The sequence below is a fragment of the Cicer arietinum genome, chromosome 6 (assembly GCF_000331145.2).
Source record: "Cicer arietinum cultivar CDC Frontier isolate Library 1 chromosome 6, Cicar.CDCFrontier_v2.0, whole genome shotgun sequence".
NCBI lineage: Eukaryota > Viridiplantae > Streptophyta > Magnoliopsida > Fabales > Fabaceae > Cicer > Cicer arietinum.
The window spans coordinates 5,942,456-5,964,930 of NC_021165.2; the positions used below are offsets into that span (position 1 = coordinate 5,942,456).

A 22,475-nucleotide genomic window follows, 5' to 3' on the forward strand; every position below is an offset into this window, starting at 1 on the left:
TGATTTCATTTGAACTTTTCAATATTCACTTATTATATTTATTTATATATATGAGTAATAAAAAGTTGTATAAAAAGTAGAATATCAAATTCAAACTTTGGATAGAATCCTCAAATTAAAGTCACAACTAGATGACACAAGAAATCATTTAGTTGAACTTAAGGAAAAATGTTGTAAATGAAATTTCACATTGAATCTCAATTGAATTATTTAGATAGATGCTCTTTTAGACTATGAAATTCCATGTATTGTATTGTAAACGAAGTTTTACATTGGATAAAATAGTGAAACTAAATAAGTGTTTATGTATATAAATAGTGGATGGGCCAATTAATTCAAATATTTTATACTAAATTTAATTCATCGTTAAAAAACAACTTATAAATTAAAAAAAAAAATGTCACTCTTTATAAACACTTTTAAAACTCTATCGATTGTTAATGTTAGACTTCAAATATCTCCTATATCTAATTCAGTTGAAGACAAAATCATTTCTTGAGGACTTGTACTAGTTCATCGGCTTCACTTACGATCCCATATATATTCCCATTACTATTTTGTGCAGATACTTACAAGAGACAATACAAAACATGCACTGAAGTGGATTGTTTTACCATACCTTTATCTAACATAGATGCAAAAATTAAGATATGATTGCATGCTGAGATATTAGCAAGTTAGGTGTCTTATATGTTGTCTATAATTAAGCTTCTAATTTAAAGTGACGTACAACTCTAAACTATTGAAAGTAACTCAAGGCCGGACCTCGGAATACAGTTGTTTTGGATTTGTTTGAATATTACTTTTTTGTATTTTTTTCACAATCATAAATAATTTAATTATAATAAAGATTTTTTAAAAAATATTCGTCAAAAACATTGACAAAAATCTAACCATATTTTTTAATTTATCGTGTAAATCAATAGATTTTAAATACATATTTAACAATTTCAATTTAATTTGTTTCCATGAAACACAAAAATTGACTGAATAATCAATTTTATTTTATAAAATATGGTGGAGGAAAAAATATATATATTTATGTAACTGAATCTTAATTCAATTGTTTTTTTTAATTAAAAAAATGTTAGTCAAAATCAGAAGAATCATCATGATATTTACAAAATATTTTAAAATGATTATTAAAGAATGACTTAACTTTTAATATTATTAAACAAAATTGAAAATATTATCAAACAAAATTGAAAATATTATCTTATACGTAAAATCTAGAGTGACGATGGTAATGTAGTGACGATTGTTGTATCGTAATCAGTAGAGAGTGAGAGTCCCACTTCCTCAGCTCAAACACCATCGATCAAGTTATTTTAAACTTCTCTCTCTCTTCCCTTAAAAAAAGCACATTACTTTGCCTCCAATTCCGTTCAATTTTCTCGCTCAAATACCGATTATTCTTTATACAATACCATATGGCAAACCAGGTTCATTTACACATCATTCATACATAATACTCAACAACATTTTAATTTAATTTAATTTAGATAAAAAAATATAAAGTAACACCTATCATAAAGTTATATTCATGTTGTCATAATCATATCACTTTAACGTCTTATTGTAACGTGATCTGCACTTACTCATACTTGCATTGCAGATCCATTATTGGATCTCATCCTTCAAATTAACATCAACATTGTTTTGCAGGGAAAACACCAACAGAATAACGATTCTGAATTCCAAACTCACTCTCAAATTGAGGTTCCATTGCCTCTCAACGTAACTTCTCGGGTGAATCTTCTTCTTCTCTTTTTTTCCCTTCAATTTCCAATTTAAGGCATTTTAAAATGTTCAAACATTGAAATTTTTTGACATTTTTTGGGGGAATTTGGGATATGGGTAATGGTACAGGATTTGTATATGTTGGAAGATATCACTGCAGGGCCTGCGTTTAGGTTCACGCAATGGCTCCAATTGGTTCGTAAACGCACTTCCAAGTATCGTTCCTCTGGCTTCCCTCACCGTCTTTCAACCACTATGTCTTCTAATTCTAGGTTTCTTACTTTTCTACATTGCCTGTTACTCTCATAAATTCGTCATTTAAGCGTAATTTCTAGTGTTTAAGGTATGGTGCTTTAATCTATTATTTCTAATATACCTTTCATTTGTTTCAAAAACATTTGAGTCATGTAGTTGAACATTTTACATTAAAAATGTACAATTTAATAAATTTGATTTGTGTTTTTATATTAAATCTAAAAAATTAATTACATTTAATTAACTTTTTTAATAATTGTGAAAATAGTTTTTTTATTATTACAATAATGACTGGATGGAGTATAGGTTTGAAGGTAAGGGTGGTGAACTTAGTCCCAAAAATTATTAAGGTAAGGGTGGTGAACTTAGTCCCAAAAATGGTAAGGTAAGGGTGGTGAACTTAGTCCCAAAAATTATTATGAAAAATTAGGACATGCACTTTCACAGTAAAATTATGACCTGTTTACTTTGTAACAATATTTTCATTTTTATTTTTTTAAATTTGTGTTAGTTATAATACATATTTGTTAACAAAAAGATAACAAACTTTTAAAGTGAACAGTCGTCTACATTTGTAGAAACAATAAAAATGTCACTATTTTTATTATTTCTGAAAATGTATATTTATTAACTAGCATTGCATATTCTCACCTTAACAATGGTCACTTCAAAAATCTCTCATCTAGATAGAATGAACACACATTTTAAGAAAATGAAAATACAAAATATTTTCACAAAATCTATTGGGCCCTAGTTTTACACTTACATCTAATCTAATGAGAATCGAGTGTTTTGTCACATCATCTAACTTTTGTAATTGATAATTTAAAAGTCTCATGTTAACAAGTGTCCTAAATACACTGTTTAAGAATTTTTATCAAGGTAATTAATTATTCATTGAATAATTAAGTATACCCTTCTCAATGTATTAAATACACAAGTTTCTATAAAACTTACTTTTTTAGGCTTGTTAAAACAACGCCCTTAGGAAACTAGTATTTTTAAAATTAGTGGTGTGACATGGTAGCATGGAGGACTTCATTACACTATTGATATTCCAAATTAGTTCTTGAAATTGAAAATACTTGATCACATTAGTCCTTTGTTAGGAGTCAGATTTGTCCCTAAAATTGTCGACAATGAGTAATGTGGTCGAGTATTTTCGATTTTGGGGATTATTTTTTATATCTGTTAATTTTAGGGATCAAAATCTCTTATCCCATTAGTTTTGGAGACTAAAGTGGTGATTCAGCAATTTTCGTTATGGCTTTGAGAAGTTAACCTTGTGTCCATTGATGATGTTAATATAATCTGTTTTCAGCGTCAGAGAATCGATTGAGGATCCAAAATGTGATATGTGCCCTGATCAAACAGAAATTAGTCTTTGGGAGAGGCTTGGGAAAGCTGCAATGTTGGATATCGAATCAAGCTCCTTTTCTTGGGATGGGCTCTCTTCACTGCACCATACGGAACACAGCAGTAGCAATGAGCATTCTGAGGATGAAATGAACAAAGCTCTTGAGGTTCATCAGTTTTCTACACTCATTATGTACACAAGCACTAATATAAATACTTTATGTGTTTAATACAAAGTCTTTCGATGTTGAGGAGTAAATAGCAAGTGTAAGGTTGATATCTTAGATACAAATTGCATGCCATTCATTGCCAAAATAGGTCTCACATGCAAACCAATGTGCACCCTGCATATCGATACCCATCTAATGTGGATTAAATCATGTTCTTAGTTCTTAGTTTTAAATTTTTAAAGAATAATGATTCCTTGCTGGTTTAGCTTCTACAAATATATTTTAAATTAGACCTTCATTTGTACAACATCAGCAGCACCTATCCTGTTATTTCGTTCAAGTGGGCTGTTGATGGCATTGCCTGTGCAGATGGATTTCTTTTTGGCTAAACATTTTGGTGATTGTGTTGTGTGCATATATAGCATTGCCAATTTTGATAGCATTGCCAATTTTGATAGCATTGCCAATTTTGTATTTTCTCAATTTCCATCTTAGTTTTTTCTCAGTTGTGTGCATATAGGTAACCGTGAATTCTGGAGGTGTTGTTTTTTTTGCCTTTTTCAATTGTCAAGAAAGTGCCGATGCTTTGCCGAATGAGGCAGCAGCTGTTATAAAAATATCGTCGTCAAGAATGGCAACACAGTCTGAACGCCTTGGATATGAATTTGCTAAGTGGCTCGGAATCCAAACTCCTCAGGTTATTTATTATTCCTTCGGTTTTTATAACACAAGCACCACAACTTCAAGCTTAGTCTATCAAACTATAATTGAACCATATTCATTATCTTTTATTGTTTGGAGTGTGCAGGCTAGAGTCGTTCACAATACCAGTTCAGAATGGCAACAAATAAAGGAAGCTACAGAAAAAGCTAGAGAAGCGGCGGCAAATTCTGAGAATGATGAAATTGGTGAAGTGACATGTTTTGAACTTTTGGAAGCTCTCGAGCTAAGCCGATGTTTGTTTTTAATGAGGTATGGTTCAAATTTGGTTTTAATATGATCAGGCATATAACATGTCAGAACAGAACATCTTTGCTCACTTGGACATTTCCAATAACTTTGGCTTAAATGTAGCAGATATTTCCAATGCCACTTCTTTTATTGAATTTCTATAAACTCGGTGCAGGACTATTGGACTTGGCATTTACATGCTTGGAGTAAATCTTCGATATATATGTATATATACTATTGTTCTTTCTCATATATGAAGTCTCGTTGACTTGCATAACAATGCAAGTGTCTTTCTTGATTTGGCTAGTTTCTCAAGCATTCTGAGTACAAAACAGTATATCCTAGCATTTCTAAGAAAACCCATTTTTAAAAAAGAAATATATCTAAAACACCAACCTTGTAAGCTGGTATAATGAAAAGAAAATGTGTTATTGCGAAAACACCTAGCACCATACATTGGAGCAGTGATTAACACTATACATCTTAGAAAGAGAAAAAGGGTCTTAGAGAACCCTTATCTCACACAACCGTTCAAATAAATTTTGACTGTTTATTCTAAAGAATTACCATCTTATTGCAGTTATGTGCATGGTTCGCCTTTGCTTGAAAATTCTAGTGTCTTTGAATCAAAGGAATCTGCAGAAAAAACATCAGAAGCTCTTGGCAGGGTACTGTTGCTGGACTTAGTCATCCGAAATGAAGATAGGCTCCCTTGCCGTGAGCTTAGGTGGCGTGGGAATGCTGCAAATTTATTGTTGGCTGAAAAGATGATCTCTGCAAATACAAATACACTAGAAGCAGCTTTGGATTCTGCAATTAATCTATATAGACCGAATGTGATTAGGGCACTTCAAAAAGAAAGAAGGTCAAGTTCAGTAGATAGCAGATTGAATTCCCAAAATCATGGCTTGATATCACAAGACTCCGATCTTTCAGAGGTCACAGAATCACCAAGATCCGTTGATATGAACCTTAAAAGTCAAACATCAGAAGAATTAATGTCTTCTGACCTTAACATTGTAGTCATTGATTCTGGTGTTCCTCGGCGACCCCCTGCCGGAAAACGTGCAAACGATCAGGTTAATTATCCTAAGTTGATTGAGTTGCTAATCAATAGTTCTGAGTATGCATCAAACCTGTTAAATGATATAACTGGAGGGAAATTAGGATGTCCTCTACCAGAAGACATGGATACAACTGATATACATGCAAGTGACATGATATCGGTAGTTCATGCATTTCGTAATGGTTTCCGAGCTGCTCTTAGGGACCTACAAGGATTCCATATATTCCTATTCACCCTTCACCAAAGGCTTGATACTTTGCTACGATCATTTATGAACATTATAAGCAAAATATCTTCCGCAGAATCTGACAGAGAGGACTCATCGGTTCCTGACTCACCTTCACTGGCTGCTACTGGTTGTTGTTCCTCTCCAACAAGTAAAGAGAGGCATGTTAATGATAACAATCAAGATTTTACTGATTCAGAACCACATAGAACTACTTCAAGGCAATTGTCTTCAAGTAATAGAGATTGTAGTGACTCGACTTCTGTGACAAGAGAAAGTTGGCATGGAAAGTTTTGTAAAGGAAATGGGGAGACACTTCGTAATCTCCGTTTGACAGCTAAGCTCCGTGACTTTAATAAATTTGCCAAGGTTGGTCTCATAATATGACCTTGTTTACTAATCACATAGGTTTTTGATGCAGAGATGTACTGCAAATTGTTGATTTGGTGAATCTTTTCCATTTTACCTTTCGGATAACATAATCAATCTATAGCATGTCACTCTGACATGTAAAAAGCGAGGAATTTATTGCATGTCTAAACACAAAATTCACTAAGGACCATTTACTTTGAGAAAACATTTTTTGTTTTCATATCTTAAAATTTGTGTTAATCTTTCTTATTAATTAGGAGGTAAGAAACTTTTTGTGAACAATTTGTCGACATTTCTATAAACAGTGGAAATGTCAAAAAATAATTTAAGTATTTGTGGAAATGCATCTTCATTACCCCTATCATTTCATCTTATGTTCATGACTATTGTTTACTTCAAGAGTTTTTCATCAAGGTAAAATGAACACATATTTTAGAAAATGTTTTTCCTAAGTAAATGTTTTTACTAAGTAAGTGGTCCCTAATGTAGGCAATGCTTATGTTTCTGACAAGAATGTAATCTTGTTGCTTTCTCAGCTCTTAACACATTCTTATTATCTAACACGTTACTCTATATTGTTAGAGGAAGGAAAGTGTTTCTAAGAGAAAATTTACAACTTGCTTGATTTCAAAGGTTAAATATAATGAGGTATTTATAGGTACAATAAGAGAACTCTAGACCTACTTTTGGGACCTTCCTAATTAATACATACTTCCAAATGTTTTCTACACTTTTTTAATATAGTTCTAAATTTTTCTAAATTTCAAATTATACTTAACATATATAACATAAGACTATAAAGTAAAAGGTTGCCTGTCACCAACACAATGGAAAATGTGGGTTCACATTAAATATTTTCCAGCAATTCCAATAACTTTTGTTTTGCATGTTCAAATATTATATCCAATCCTGTGTCTCAGAGTGATTGGAAAATAAGGATATTAAAGCAATTTACATGAGTTTTTTACTTTATCATGCATGATTTTCAGGTTGATGCTGAATGTCATAAAGAATTGGAACAATGGAATGAAATGCTTAAAAATGATGCCGTCAAGTTATGCCAGGAGAACAATTTCAATTCAGGATTTTTTGAGGGTAGTGACAATAACAGCGTCGTTGATGCATATGAACTGAAGGTTATCTTCACTTCAGCATATTGAAAACCGAAATATATTAGACTCTTTCCACTTATGATGGATACCTATAATGATGCATTATCCTTTCAACTTTCAGGTCAGACTTGAGCATATACTTGAGAGAATTGCATTGATATCTGATGCTGCAAGTACAGAGAGACCGTCTGCCGTTACAAGCTGTTTGTTCATTGGTGGGGCATTGGTTGCAAGATCTGTATACACTCTGCAATACTTGGGAATCAAACATATTTTGTGTTTGTGTACAAATGAAATTGGACAATCTGAAACTCAATATCCTGATCTATTTGAATACAAAAATTTCTCCGTAAGTGTCGTTCACTTGTTCTTGGTCGATTTGAATACAAAAATTTCCCGATCTATCATATTTTAGGAATGTATTCATATTGGTTTTATTTACTATCCCATCTGAACAGGTCTGCGACAGTGAAGATTTTAACATCACCACTGTATTTGAAGAAGCGTGTGATTTCATAGATTATGTTGAACAAAAAGGTCAGAAAATTTTAGTCCATTGCTTTGAAGGGAAAAGCAGAAGTGCTACATTGGTCCTTGCCTACCTAATGCTCAGAAAGTAAGTAAAATTGCAGATCATAATACATGATACAGTGATACGGATCGATTCGATATCGGTATTGCTAATTTGCTGTGTGACTTAATATATATTGCCAACAAGTTTTTTGAACAAACTATTCGTGCAATCATAAATTCTTTCACAAATGATATCAGTAATCATAAGTTTATGTTGTTTGATATTTAAGATAATTACTACCAGGGCAGTTTTTGAACAGAAAGCTTTTGTTGTGCAGGAAGTATACTTTATCAAAAGCTTGGCAAACTCTGAAACGAGTTCACCGTCGAGCACATCCAAATGATGGTTTTGCAAAGATTTTACAGGAACTGGATCAGAAACTACATGGGAAGGTTTCAATGGAGTGGCAGCAGCGGAAACCGACCATGAAAGTCTGTCTGATATGCGGGAAAAATGCTGGACTGAGCAGTAGCTCACTTAAACTACACCTGCAGAAATCACATAGAAAGTTATCATCTGGTAGTGTGGATAGTGCCATGACAATGGAAATCCAAAAAGCATTAACAGCTTTGAAGATTAGCCGTGGTGGCAGTGTTAGTCCCACACAAAGGTCGTCTCATTCAATAATGGATCAATAGAAACTACTAATTGCTGTTATTAAGAAGCTAATAAGCTCGGATTGTGTGCCTTTAATTGTGTTTTCCTTATAGTTTTTCTTTTGTGAATTGTAAGTAAAACACACTCCCTCCCTTATAAACAAGAAGTGCTTGTATATAGACTTAAATACAAGATCAAATACATGTTTTTCATATATAGTTTTGGAAGTTGGTCCCTACGGCTGCCCCGTTTGTTGATATGTTGCTAAGAAATTTGACCTTGGTGCATGAGAGTTGTGATAATCAAATTAATATTGTTAAACGAATTTAAGCATCTAAAATAATTAATCCCCTCCCAGAGAGATAGACACTCACTTCATTTGAAAAAGAGTGTTATTATAATACACCAATTGTCGTCAAATTTTATCAACAAATTAAACGATTAATTAATAGTACAATTTAAATATGTAACATATTCAGGAGATGATTATTGAAAGTAAAACAAATCATTATGTTTAATTATAATGTGGATAGTTAGTGAATTACTACACTTAATTATATTCATTATTCACCAACAAAATATAATTATACATATACATAATTATTCACGTAAGTAAACCAAGTTAACCATTTAGTTTATTGAAAAAATATCTCTTTCAGAATTGAAAGTCTAAATCCTTTTCAGTAGGATTTAAGTAGCGATAATTCTTCCATCATGTCCTATATTCAATGTGTTAAACATACTGGAACATTTATCTAAAATTATGTAAAAATAATTTACAAACTCCCTTATGCAATAAATGTGAGACCACGAATAGCCCTAGCACTGAAAACACTTCAAATGTCGAGTTTTCATTAAAAATTGAAAATTGTTGAATTAAACCTATCCAAAGTCCCCAACCATTCTCAACTTTGCTCCTGTTGGCTAAAGATAAATTAAAAGCTTTATCCATTGACAACTAAACAGACTATGACTATTAAAAGTCAAGTACACAGCTTGGCAAAGGCAACAATATTAAACAGGAAGAGCCTCTGGCAATGAATCTGAAGCACCACTACTGCCATTGAGCACAATCACATTACCATCAGAATCAGCATCCACTATGACAGAATCACCCTCTTTAATCTCTCTAGCGAGCATCTTCTCAGCCATGCTGTCCTCCAAAAGTCTCATTATGGCTCTTCTTAGAGGCCTGGCACCATAACTAGGATTATAACCTTCGTCGACCACTCTCTCCTTAAATCTCTCTGTCACTGACAACTCAATATCTTTGGCTTTCAGTCTCTCAAACACCTCCTTCAGCATTATATCAGCTATCTCCTTTACCTCAAGTTTTGTTAATTGCCTGAAAACAATCATTTCATCCAACCTATTCAAAAACTCTGGCCTGAAGTATTGCTTCAGCTCCTCAGTCACCAAGCTCTTGATTCGATTATAACTGCTATCCTTCTCATCATAGTCAAGGTCAAATCCTATACGACGGCCTCCTTTCTCAATAACACTGCTTCCAACATTTGATGTCATTATAAGAAGTGTGTTCTTGAAGTCCACGGTTCTTCCCTTGCTATCTGTTAGCCTTCCATCTTCCAGGATTTGAAGCATCATGTTGAAGACGTCGGGATGGGCTTTCTCAATCTCATCAAAGAGTACAACTGTGTAGGGACGACGACGAACTGCCTCAGTCAGTTGACCACCCTCGGTGTAACCAACATATCCAGGAGGTGAACCAATGAGTTTCGAGACTGTGTGCCTTTCCATAAATTCACTCATGTCAAGCCGAATCATGGCTTCTTCAGATCCAAAGTAGTATGTAGCCAATGCTTTGGCCAACTCAGACTTCCCCACACCAGTAGGCCCAGAAAAAATGAAGCTGGCGATTGGCCTGTTAGGGTTCTTAAGTCCAACACGAGCACGACGGATAGCCCGGCTAATGGCTTCTACTGCTTCATGCTGACCAATAATTCTCTTGTGTAAGGTGTCTTCCATCTTGAGAAGGCGGTCAGATTCGTCCGTCGAAACTTTGTCAACAGGAATACCAGTCCAGGCAGCAACAATATGTTGTATGTCAACCTCAGTCACAAGTGCACCTATATCCCCTGCCTCACTCTCTGCCTTGCTCATCTCCTTGCCTTTTTCTACAACTGCTGATATCTGAGCCTTAAGATCCATTTCTTGATCCCGTAGCTCTCCAGCCTATCCGGAAATTCAGGTATCATTAGCCCGCTAATTATTAGCCAAAAGGTAAAAAGAACTTGGAGATATATATTATAATAGAAGGAACAAACCACTATGTCTCAAACAAAAACAAGAAACCGAAGTCGCAGTAGAACTTTAAGAAAGATAGAGTAGCCTAAAATTGCTTTTTAGAAAAACATAATATAATCTCAAAAGAAAGGTGGTCTGGTATCCTAAAAATGTTACAACTTTACGAATTCAATTTTAAATTAAAGCTTTACCTTTTCAAATTCTTGGTTGCGAACAGCTTGATCTTTCTCCTTAACAATCTTCCTAACCTCCTTTTCAAGCTCCTTTGCTTCTTCTGGTAACTGTACGTATGTAAACCTGGCACAATTAGCTCAACAACAGACAAGACAAGAAATGCTGGTTCAGGGAATGGTAGATGAACAATATACCTGTGCATGTTGAAGTCGGACTCGGGAACCAGCTTCATCAATCAAATCTATAGCTTTGTCAGGCAAAAATCGATCACTGCAGAAGACAATCATTATTTTATAAACTAGAAAATACTTATGATATACAGCAAGTAGAAAATAACAATATAGAAGGAGCAGTTTGATTCATTTATTTTCAACATAAGAACCACAAAACAGATGAAGTAAAATGATTCTAAGGCATATAATAAGAGTACCAAAACAAATGAAGTAAAATTATTCAAAGGGATGTAATGCTAAATTCCAGAAGATTGACTTAAGTTAAAAACTTCCTATTTAAACATGTGACACGAGAATTTTGAAGGATTCATCTTTCCCATAAAACATAATTAAATTTAAAAATTAGCAGAGAATGTGCATTAATATAAATTATGACAAACCTGATATATTGATGTGATAGCTGTGCAGCAGCTACAAGAGCATCATCAGTATAACGGAGCTTGTGGTGAATCTCATAGCGCTCTCTAAGCCCTTTCAGTATTTGTATGGTTTCATCCACAGTTGGCTCAGGTACTTTAACTGGCTGGAACCGCCTCTCCAAAGCTGGATCTTTTTCAATGTGCTTCCTATATTCATCTAGTGTTGTGGCTCCAATACACTGCATAAGTATTTAAATGAATCTAGTAAGTATTGAAATTTATTTGATTAAGAGAAGGAAAAATGTGGCAAGCCCAGCACAGGCATAACCATATATGTCTTCAAATTTCATAGGCATAACCAATTTACACTGACTGTATCCAATTTTAACACGCCAAAAGAAAATATTACCTGTAGTTCACCTCTGGCAAGAGCTGGTTTCAAAATGTTTGCTGCATCAATTGCCCCTTCAGCTGCTCCTGCTCCAATTAGAGTGTGGACTTCATCAATGAAAAGTATTATTTCATCACTTTGTTTGATCTCCTCCATTAGTTTTTTCAATCTCTCCTCAAATTCTCCACGGTATTTAGTTCCAGCAACAAGTAGACCCATATCTAGGGTTATAACCTAAATCATGAACAAGGTTTTCATGTCATTTAGGATATACAAAAGTATGCAAAATATTGCATATTTAAGAATTGTAAACAGATCCAGAAACACAATATCACACAATCAAATCAATAATTACAAGGCACTAGATGAACCAGCTTGATGTAAGAAAATGGCTTCCTAGTCAACTTATAGTATTTCACAAGTAAACATACAAGCAAAGGGACAATATATTGGAATCCCATTAAAAAGTTCCGGTGCTGAAAATGAAAGAACAAATCCCCTGAATCAAACCAACACCAATTCATAGTGTAGAAATAACAACATAACACCAACCTTCTTTCCCTCTATAGTTTCGGGGACATCACCATTTGCAATCCGTTGAGCAAGACCTTCAGCAATAGCTGTCTTTCCAACACCAGGTTCCCCAATAAGACAGGGATTATTTTTGGTCCGACGGCCCAAGATTTGAGTGACACGTTCAATTTGTGGCTGCCTACCCACAACAGGATCCAATTTTCCCTGGGATTTTGATGTTTTGGTTAGAGGGCAGAAGAGAAAAAATTGGTAAATTTGAACACATTATAAGACATCATTGACCATCTTATTGTGAAGACTGAAGAAAACTAGGAATTGCAAGTTACCTCTTCTGCTAGCTTGGTCAAATTGGTGCCATACTCCTCCAAAGTTGGCATCTTATTGTTACTACTTCCAGAACCAACAGTAGCCCCAACATTGTCAGCCCCCTCACCGACCATGCGAATAACCTGTTCCCATCCAGTGGAGTAAAAAGATTAATAAAACACACAAAAATATATAAACTACAGTGAAAACATGTTCTTTTTATAATAAAAGTATGAAAAAAGAATAATTGAGGACATAATACTAGCCTGTGTGCGAATATTAGTTGGATCAGCACCCAGATTTTCAAGGACACGTGCTGCCACACCTTCACCCTCTCGAAGAAGACCCAGAAGCAAGTGCTCAGATCCAATATAATTGTGACCTGGATATTCCAACACGTGAACCAAAATTTCAACAAGTGCAAACAAAACATTGTGTGGGAACACAATTTTTGTAAACAAAGTAACTGATTAGATATGCAAAACAATGGACAAAGGTATGCTATGATTTACCAAGTTGCCGAGCTTCCTCCAATGAGAGTTCCAAAACTCTCTTGGCACGGGGAGTAAACGGAATCTCAACAGCCACGAAACCACTACCCCTTCCAATTATCTTTTCCACTTCCACGCGTGCATCTTTTAGGTTAATTCCCATAGACTTTAGAACCTTAGCAGCAATACCTGTGCCTTCACCAATAAGACCCAATAGAATCTGTTCTGTTCCAACAAAATTGTGACCTAGCCTCCTTGCTTCCTCCTGAGCCAGCATAATTACTTTGATTGCTTTCTCGGTGAAACGCTCAAACATGGCTTTGGGTACGACTCTGTTACCTCTTCCACTCCTTGCTCGATTAGTACCAATTTGAGTAAGCACCTTAGAATGAAAATCTAGTCTAGGTCTCAACATAGAATCCAAAGAGTTAACAGTACGTAGTCCCGAGAAACCAGGCATTCTCGAGGCAGCGGTTCCTGTGGCAAACATCATTTTGACAGGCCTTCTTACTTTCGCCAATACCTTGTTGTTATTGCCATGCCTTTGCCCGGGCACTAAGCCCGGGACATTAAGAGAATGCACCAAAAGCCTAGACATGATTCCTGTATTGTCTGCTATAAATGAAACATATTAACAAACAAGTAATACACTTGAAAGAAAATAACATAATACATTCAGAATTCAAGATAACTAAATATGTTTTTGCTTTCGGAAATCTCATTTCTCACCCTCAACATTATATATATTACAATAAGAATAAACAGACACATTCAACAATCAATGTACAGTTAATTAAATTAAATAACAAAAAATTAAAGTTCCTCTGAAACTAAAACATGCTACTTCCAAATTTCTGATTCCTCGAAGTCACAGTATTAATCAATCAGATGTTAATGCAAAAAGATAAGGCATATCATAAACCATATGGATAATAAATATAATTTCTCAATTTAAACCATATCCACTTAGGTTAACAATTCAAAGAAAGAGAAATCAGTTTCATTTTAAAAAAATTGAAATAAAATTTTAGATAAAACATAAAACAAAAATTTGAAGCAAAAACCCTACAGTACCAAAACCTAATTGGAAAACCTAATTGGAGTAGCTTTTCACACACCAAAACAATAATATTGAAATAAAAACAAATTAGATAAATAAATTAAATTAAAACAAAGACGAACTCACCAGAAACCCTTGAGTACACGAATATCCAATACTGAATAATTCAACGAAATTAAATTTAGAGAGAAAAAAAAAAAAGAGTAAAAAAGAATTCGGAAGATTGAAATCAAAAGAAAAAGTGAAGGAAATTTCTCTCTCCAGATAGAGAAACCGCGAGTTTGGCTTCAATAGTTATGGGAAGGAGAAATAGGGTGGCGAAAAGATAAAATGAAAACTGTTCTTGAACGACAAACTAGGTATAAATATCAATATATAGGATGATGTTTATGTATTGTTGCGTAACCTGGTTTTCACCGACCTTCTGGTAATACGATGCCGTATAGTTTTAGAAAAGCTCTTACATGTCAAATTATCATTAGTTCTATGAGTGTAGTCAAGTGTGCCACGTATAATTATGTAAAAAATACCAATACACACATACATTGGTATACATGTATGGGCTTAATACTGGACTTGATAAAAAATTATGCTATAAAAACAAAAATTTGACACTTATTCTTTAGAAAAAAAAATGATAAAAGGCTTATTATAGTATTTTTAAGCGAACCCTTGTTTTAGTCTTTAAAGAAAAAAACTCGAAGAATTCGTATTCAGAAAACAATATATAAAATTAAACTAATTTAGTCCCTGCCTTATTTGCATTATTTTATTTAATTGATACAAGCAAAAACAAAGTAAAATTAATTAATTAATTATTTTGTAGTTTGTAGTAATCTTTAAATATTATTTTAGCAAATTCATTATATCATGAAGATATGATACTTCTATAAAATTATAATCATTTTTTAAACACTATTTTTTTCAATAGTTACATTTTAATTTTACTAATATACTATACATCTTATTTTTTAAATTTATTATTAAATATCATACAAATTCAAATGAATTCAAATAATTCATGAAGACTAATATACAAATTCAAACATAAAAGATAATCATAATTTTTATTATGTGTATTGTAATTTTTTTTGTAATGGAAAGATTATTTTTCTTTAGTATTTTATAACGAGTAGTAGTGGAATAAAATTTATATGAATTCTAAAATGTCATGTGTTTCATATAAGTAACATATTATTTTGAATAATAAAAATAAAAATTAATTATTAAGTTACTTACTCATTTTTACATTTACTTAATTTATATATGTCCATGTACATTATTTTAAAAATTCTTATTTCATCTAATCTAATTATTTAATTTTTCAATAATCATTGTTTTTATTTGTTTAAAATTAAAAGTGTTGTTTTATAATAAGTTTTTTGGAAAAAAAAAATTATTTAGAGAATTAAAAAATAAGACATCAAAAGATTAAGGGGCGAGTTGACAATGTAAAAAATAATTTTTTTAATTTAGTTTACGATTAGATTTTTTTATTTTATTTTATTTGTAAATTGTTTATTTTTAAGTCAACTTATATATTTAATGTCAATGTCAATAAAATTTATAAAAATTGATATATATAAATTAATATAACAATTATTTATCAACATTATAAGTTATTTTCGTGCGTTACACACTAATTATTCGTAGAACTTTGTTGCAGATTTGTTTTTTTGGTAAAAACAAAATTTAAACGCTTGTTTTTAAGAAAAAAAATTAATCACTTTAAAAAATGATAAAGCCTTATTATAGTATTTTGAAGCAAAGCCTTAATTTAGTCCTCAAAAAACTCGGGGAGTGTTATAGTATTCGAAAACAATATATAAAATTAAATTAATTTAGTCATTGTCTTATTTGCACTTTTTTATTTAATTGATAAAAACAAAAACAAAATAAAAATAAATTAATTAATTATTTTGTAGTTTGTCATAAGAGAAAATAAAAATAAATCGTAATAGAAAAAATGTATATATTTATATATTAATATAAATGTACATAAAAAAATTAGATACGATGAAAATATATTTCATTACAATCATTAGAAAAATATGAAAAGAATAAATATTTAAAATAAACTATGTAACAATCAAAGAAAATAATTTGAATTTAATATAATGTAAATATCATTTTTTATTATCTTTAATATTTTTCAATTTAATGTTAATTTATCTATAATCATATCTAATTATTGTTTAAAGATGTTTATGCCATTTTATAAATACTATTTTTTTCTGTTATAGTTTAATTTATATGTATTAGTAATTTAAAACTATTTTACATTGTCATTTTATATAAAAAGTTCATTTTTGACACCTCAACTGAATAAATTTTAATTGAATTAAAAATAAATTAAAAAACCTACAAATAATATTAAGTGACTAACTATTCTAATAATTCTTATCGTCAATTTTTCATTAAATGAAAACTATTTTTATTTATAATTTTTTATTTTTATTGAAATATTTTAAGAGTTTATTTGTTACATATTATAAATAAAAAAAGTAATTTCAGTGTTCATTAGTTTATATATTATTTTACACTAAACTACTAAACAATCATCTTATTTACCTAAGATTTTTCAATTTATTTTTCTTTCATTCATCAATCAAATAAAATGTAAAGAAGATGGCAATTAAATTAAATTAATTTATGAATGACTAAATGTTATATGTATTTTTTTTCAATGATAACAGTAGGTCATTTTTCTCAAAAACAAACAAAAATAGGTCTTCACTTCAAAATTGAAGTAAAAAAAATTATATAAACAATAATTTATAAAAAAAAAATGTATATTAACAAACAGAAATAAATGATTGATAGAAAATAAAATTAAAAACAAAAAAAAAACGACTATTAAAGTGAAAAAGTGGAGAAGCGATTACTTTTTAATGAAAAATAAAAAGAAAATAATAACTTTTTTTTACTGAATAGAAATATAATAAACAAACATCGAAAAAGAGGAAAGATTATATTTTGAATCTCAATTATGCACACTTAACTAATAAGCCAATATTTGTTGTTGTAACACTAAAACATATAAACACTACTTTGGAAAAAAAAAAATGAGGTCACCCAAATACACGAGGAATGAAAAAAATGAGAAAGAACAAACGGTTCAAATAATTTTCATTTCATGGTTTAATTTATTTCTATAGCATTTGGATACAAATAAGCTAAAGAGAAACATTTTTTTCAATTATATATAGAGATAAGGTAGCTCTGTTATGAATTAGAATAAAGACATAAAAACATTTATTTTGTCTCTCTTATTTCATCTGGTACACTTATCTTTTGATCTTATTTTTTTTCCTCAATGTGATGACTATTGAGTGAATTATGACTCTAATATATAGTCACAAAATTTCTGAAAATTAGTATAATTCTCATTATTTTCTCTCCTTTTATTTTGCTGCCCACAAAAGGAAATAAGAGAAAAAAAATTGATGGTGAATCAATCATCATTAAAATAAGTTAGATTGTCATTACTCCACTCCATTTTTATTTATTTTATTTCCTTTTAGGTTTAGGCGTTAGCGCAGCCATTTTCTTTTATTTTATTTTATATAGTTTGGTTTTTTAATTATTATATATTTAAATTTAATTGGAAATTTGGGTTTGAGTCAAATTTAAATTAAATTAAAATATTTAATAATAAGATTAAAATTGAGCCCAACCAAAGTTATTTTTTAATATTTTTTATAAAAAATATTCAGACTAATTTAGAGTATAATAATTATATATGAGCCAAATCAGTCTTATTTTTTTAAAAAAATTGAAATAAATTTATTGATAAAACATAAAACAAACAAAAAAATGAAAGAAAAAAATCTACTGTACCAAACCCTGATAGTAGCAGTTCTTACAGTTGCACACACCAAAACAATAGTATTGAAATAAAAACAAATTAAATACAAAGATAAATAAATTAAATTAAAACAAAGTTGAACTCGAGTACACAAATATCCAATACCGAATAATTTAATAAAATTAAAAATAAAATAAAAAAAAACAAAACAAATGAAACGGTTACAGTTTGGCTTTAATAGTTATGGAAAAGACAGTTTTCACCCGCCTTTCGAAATACGTGTTTTAAATAAACTCTTACGTGTCAAACTATCATTCTTTCCATTAGTATACTCAAATATATAATTATGTAAAAAAAAATACCAATAAATTAGACATACATTGGTATAGATGTGGCCTTTGTGTTATCTACGTATCTGCCGGTAGTTACATGTCTATTCATTGTTCATAGTTCATAGAACAGACTCTTTGCAGTTGTTTGGTAAAAAATGATGTTATAAAAAAAAAATACTTAATTTTTTTTTTAAGTTAATCACTTATTATAGTATTTTTAAACAAAACTTTAGTCTTAAAATAATTCGGAGATATTCAGAAAATATATAAAATTAAACTAATTTAGTCATTGCGTTGTTTGCACTTTTCTATTTAATTGATAAAAGCAAAAATAAAATAAAATTAATTAATTAATTATTTATTTTATAATTTGTAGTAATTTTTAAACACTACTTTAGCAAACCTATCATATTACGATTTGACGTAATACCTATGAAAAACTGTAATGATTTTTCAAACACTCTTTTTTCAATTGTTACATTTTAATTTTACTAATATATTATACATCTTATCTTCTAAATTTATTATTAAATATCATGCAAATTCAAATGATTCATGAAAGATTCATGAAAACTAACATGCAAATTCAAACATAAAAGATAATCATAACTTTTATTATGTCTATTGTATTTTTTTTTTGTAATGGAAAGATTATTTTTCTTTAGTATTTTATAACGAGTAGTAGCAGAATGAAATATACTTTGCTACTTGATACAGCAAAATTTATATAAATTCTAAAATGTCATGTATTTCATATAAGTAACATACTACGTTGACCAATAAAAATAAAAATTAATTATTAAGTTACTCACTCATCTTTACATTTACTAATTTACTTAATTTATATATGTCCATGTACATTATTTTAAAAAAAAAAATCATCTAATCTAATTATTTAATTTTTCAATAGTCATTATTTTTATTTGTTTCAAATAAAATTGTTTTATAATACGTTTTTTGGAAAGAAAAAATATTATTTGGAGAATTAAAAAATAAGGCATCATAAGATTAAATAATGCTTTTGATCAGTGACATTGACAATGTAAAAAATTATTATTTTTTAATTTAGTTTATGATTATATTTTTTTATTTTATTTTATTTTATTTGTAAATTGTTTATTTTTAAGTCAACTTATATATTTAATGTCAATGTCAATAAAATTTATTAGAATTGATATATATAAATGAATCTAACAGTTTATTTATCAACATAATAAATTATTTTCATGCAACGCACGGGTTACACACTAATTATTCATAGAACATACTTTGTTACAGATTTTTTTTTGTAAAAACAAATTTTAAACACTTATTTTTAAGAAAAAATAATTAATCACTTTAAAAAATGATAAAAGCAGTATTTTGAAGAAAAACCTTATTTTACTCTTCAAAAAACTTGGAGGCTCATTATAGTATTCGAAAACAATATATAAAATTAAACTAATTTAGTCAATGTCTTATTTGCACTTTTTTATTTAATTGATAAAACCGAAAACAAAATAAAAATAAATTAATTAATTATTTTGTTGTTTGTCATAAGAGAAAATAAAAATAAATTGTAATAAAAAAATGTATATATTTATATATTAATATAGATGTACATAAAAAATTAGATATGATGAAAATATATATTTCATTACAATCATTAGAAAATTATGAAAAGAATAAATATATAAAATAAGCTATGTACAATCAAAGAAAATAATTTGAATTTAATATAATGTAAATATCATTTTTTATTATCCTTAATATTTTTTAATTTAATGTTAATTTTTCTTTAATCATATCTAATTATTGTTTAAAGATGTTTATGTCATTTTATAAATACTATTTTTTTTTTCTGTTATAGTTTAATTTATATGTATTAGTAATTTAAAACTATTTTACATTGTTATTTTATAAAAAAAAAATCATTTTTGACACCTCAACTGAATAAATTTTAATTGAATTAAAATTAAATTAAAAAAAAACCTACAAATAATATTAAGTGACTAACTATTCTGATAATTCTTATCGTCAATTTTTCATTAAATGAAAACTATTCTTATTTATAATTTTTTATTTTTACTGAAATATTTTAAGAGTTTATTTGTTACATATTATAAATAAATAAAAAAGTAATTTTAGTGTTCATTAGTTTATATATCATTTTACACTAAACTACTAAACAATCATCTTATTTACCTAAGATTTTTCAATTTATTTTTCTTTCATTCATCAATCAAATAAAATGTAAGAAGATTACAATTAAATTAATTTAATTTAATTTTTGAATGACTAAATATTATATTTATTTTTTTCAACGATAACATTAGGTCATTTTTCTCAAAAACAAACAAAAATAGGTCTTCACTTCAAAATTGAAGTAAAAAAAATTATATAAACAATAATTTATAAAAAAAAATTATATTAACAAACAGAAATAAATGATTGATAAAAAATAAAATTAAAAACAAAATAAAAACGAGTATTAAAGTGAAAAAGTGGAGAGGTGAATCAATAATTATTAAAATAATTTATATTGTAATTACTCGACTCCATTTTTATTTATTTTATTTCCTCTTAGGTTTAGGCTTTAGGCTTTTTTTAGTAAGAAATGGGCGCAGCCATTCCCTTTTATTTTATATACTTTATTTCTTTTAATTATTATATTCTTTATTGTTTATTTAAATTTAATTGGAAATTTGGATTTGAGTCAAGTTCAAATTGGATTAAAATATTTAATAATAAATTAAAATTGAGCCAACCAAAATTATTTTTAATATTTTTTTATAAAAAATATTCAGACAAATTTAGAGTATAATAATTATATATAAGACAAATAATTATTATAATTAATTAACCGACGGTAATTTACTAGTTAAAATCATCAAAAAATATAAGTGTATTTGAAAACGGAGAATGAAGTAGCAATGTCAATCTAAAAAAAGGGAGGTTTGAATTGTGATTTCACCTTTTAAAAATTTCCTGTTAAAATTTAAAGAATCTAATCAAGATTAATTTTGGTTATGAAAATAGAAAACGGAGAATGTTATTGGTTAGTGAAAAACACACAATGTAACTTATCTATTTAATTTGATAATCAAAAGACTAGAAATAAATAGAGATAAGAAAATAGATATCACACAGAGATATATCCTGATTCATCCAACCCGGGTTACGTCCAGTCCTCACAATTGTGAGATTTTTCACCAAATGTTCAATACAAAAAACGTTCTTAGTTTTTACACCACTAGTCCAGATGAACCTTGATCTGTTACAATCTTCACCTTTCAACCTATAAATGATTTTTACAATCTAACATAAAAGATAGACTTGAGTTATAAATGATGTGTATGATAAAAGTGTTTGCGATCTTGAAACTTCTCAACACTTGTTTGAGATAAATAAAAGATAAACTCAGTAAAATTATGATCCAAATATATAGTGAAGAGAGTTGGAGTTTGCTTGAAGAGTTTTTTGACTTATTACTTGAACAAGTGTTGGTAGAATTGTAAATTGAACTCTTGTCTTCATCTTCTAATTGATCTTCAATTCATAGATGTTAAAAGACTTTGAATATTCTGTTTAAAATGAATATATTCGTTGGACACACTTTCCAAGTGTCAAATATATATTTTAAAGCAATTAAACATGTGTTTATTTGCTGTTCAGAACGTTCTTAACAAAACGAAGAACATTCTTGCTTTTGGGTCTCATGGAAAACGTGAATAAGTGAGTGAATGAATTGTTATATGTCAGTTGACACTGTTTTGAGTCAGGTTTATGCAGAACTTTCTGCAGAATATTGTAAGTACAATGTACTTGTGTCCTTGCTAACAACTCACCAATTTGAAGATTAATCTTTAGGTTGTTTTCCACCTTTGGCTATTGATATCGAATTATTGGTTTCACCAATGATATGAGCAGTCTTGATACTGTTTAATATGTAGTTTATACTGTGTAAAATTATATGTTTTAATTATGTCTTTAAAAGAGAATTAAAATAAGAATGTTCTTTTGTAAAAAACAAGAACATTCTTCGTTTCTTGTGTTTGTTTGAGTGTTGAACTTTGACAGATGTTATGTGTCGGTCATGTGTCTCAAAAACATGATGTGCTTTA

The 22,475-nt window shown here is 29.4% G+C and overlaps 2 protein-coding genes across 3 annotated transcripts; one reads left to right on the forward strand and one right to left on the reverse strand.

Moving 5' to 3' along the window:
• Window positions 1–1,288: 1,288 nt before the first annotated feature.
• Window positions 1,289–8,637, forward strand: LOC101496983 (dual specificity protein phosphatase PHS1). Its single transcript, XM_004503742.4, has 11 exons — window positions 1,289–1,442; window positions 1,666–1,749; window positions 1,870–2,012; window positions 3,317–3,518; window positions 4,042–4,218; window positions 4,330–4,493; window positions 5,053–6,133; window positions 7,126–7,272; window positions 7,370–7,597; window positions 7,707–7,864; window positions 8,100–8,637. Exons 1-11 carry the CDS (start codon window positions 1,431–1,433, stop codon window positions 8,458–8,460), a joined length of 2,757 nt encoding a protein of 918 aa, XP_004503799.1. The 5' UTR covers window positions 1,289–1,430; the 3' UTR covers window positions 8,461–8,637.
• A 395-nt stretch (window positions 8,638–9,032) lies between these two features.
• Window positions 9,033–14,601, reverse strand: LOC101497635 (chaperone protein ClpC, chloroplastic). Of its 2 annotated transcripts, none has more exons than XM_004503744.4 (10): window positions 14,359–14,601; window positions 13,194–13,784; window positions 12,948–13,063; window positions 12,702–12,824; window positions 12,394–12,579; window positions 11,860–12,075; window positions 11,472–11,689; window positions 11,053–11,128; window positions 10,876–10,965; window positions 9,033–10,612 (listed from the first exon to the last, which is right to left on the reverse strand). In XM_004503744.4, exons 2-10 carry the CDS (start codon window positions 13,768–13,770, stop codon window positions 9,434–9,436), a joined length of 2,781 nt encoding a protein of 926 aa, XP_004503801.1. In that variant the 5' UTR covers window positions 13,771–13,784; window positions 14,359–14,601; the 3' UTR covers window positions 9,033–9,433. The 2 variants fall into 2 exon arrangements, with proteins under 2 accessions (XP_004503801.1, XP_004503802.1); XM_004503745.4 differs by having other exon boundaries at window positions 13,194–13,787.
• Between the last annotated feature and the right edge of the window lie 7,874 nt (window positions 14,602–22,475).

Excerpts from the sequence above, each read along its gene's own strand:
- LOC101496983 (XM_004503742.4), top strand. Across the intron at positions 4,494-5,052 it reads CGATGTTTGTTTTTAATGAG|TTATGTGCATGGTTCGCCTT; the intron begins GTATGGTTCAAA and ends ATCTTATTGCAG. Across the intron at positions 6,134-7,125 it reads ACTTTAATAAATTTGCCAAG|GTTGATGCTGAATGTCATAA; the intron begins GTTGGTCTCATA and ends CATGATTTTCAG.
- LOC101497635 (XM_004503744.4), bottom strand. The coding sequence starts at position 13,770 with ATGTCTAGGCTTTTGGTGCATTCTCTTAATGTCCCGGGCTTAGTGCCC. Across the intron at positions 12,580-12,701 it reads TGACCAAGCTAGCAGAAGAG|GGAAAATTGGATCCTGTTGT; the intron begins GTAACTTGCAAT and ends TCAAAATCCCAG. Across the intron at positions 11,690-11,859 it reads TTGCCAGAGGTGAACTACAG|TGTATTGGAGCCACAACACT; the intron begins GTAATATTTTCT and ends ATACTTATGCAG.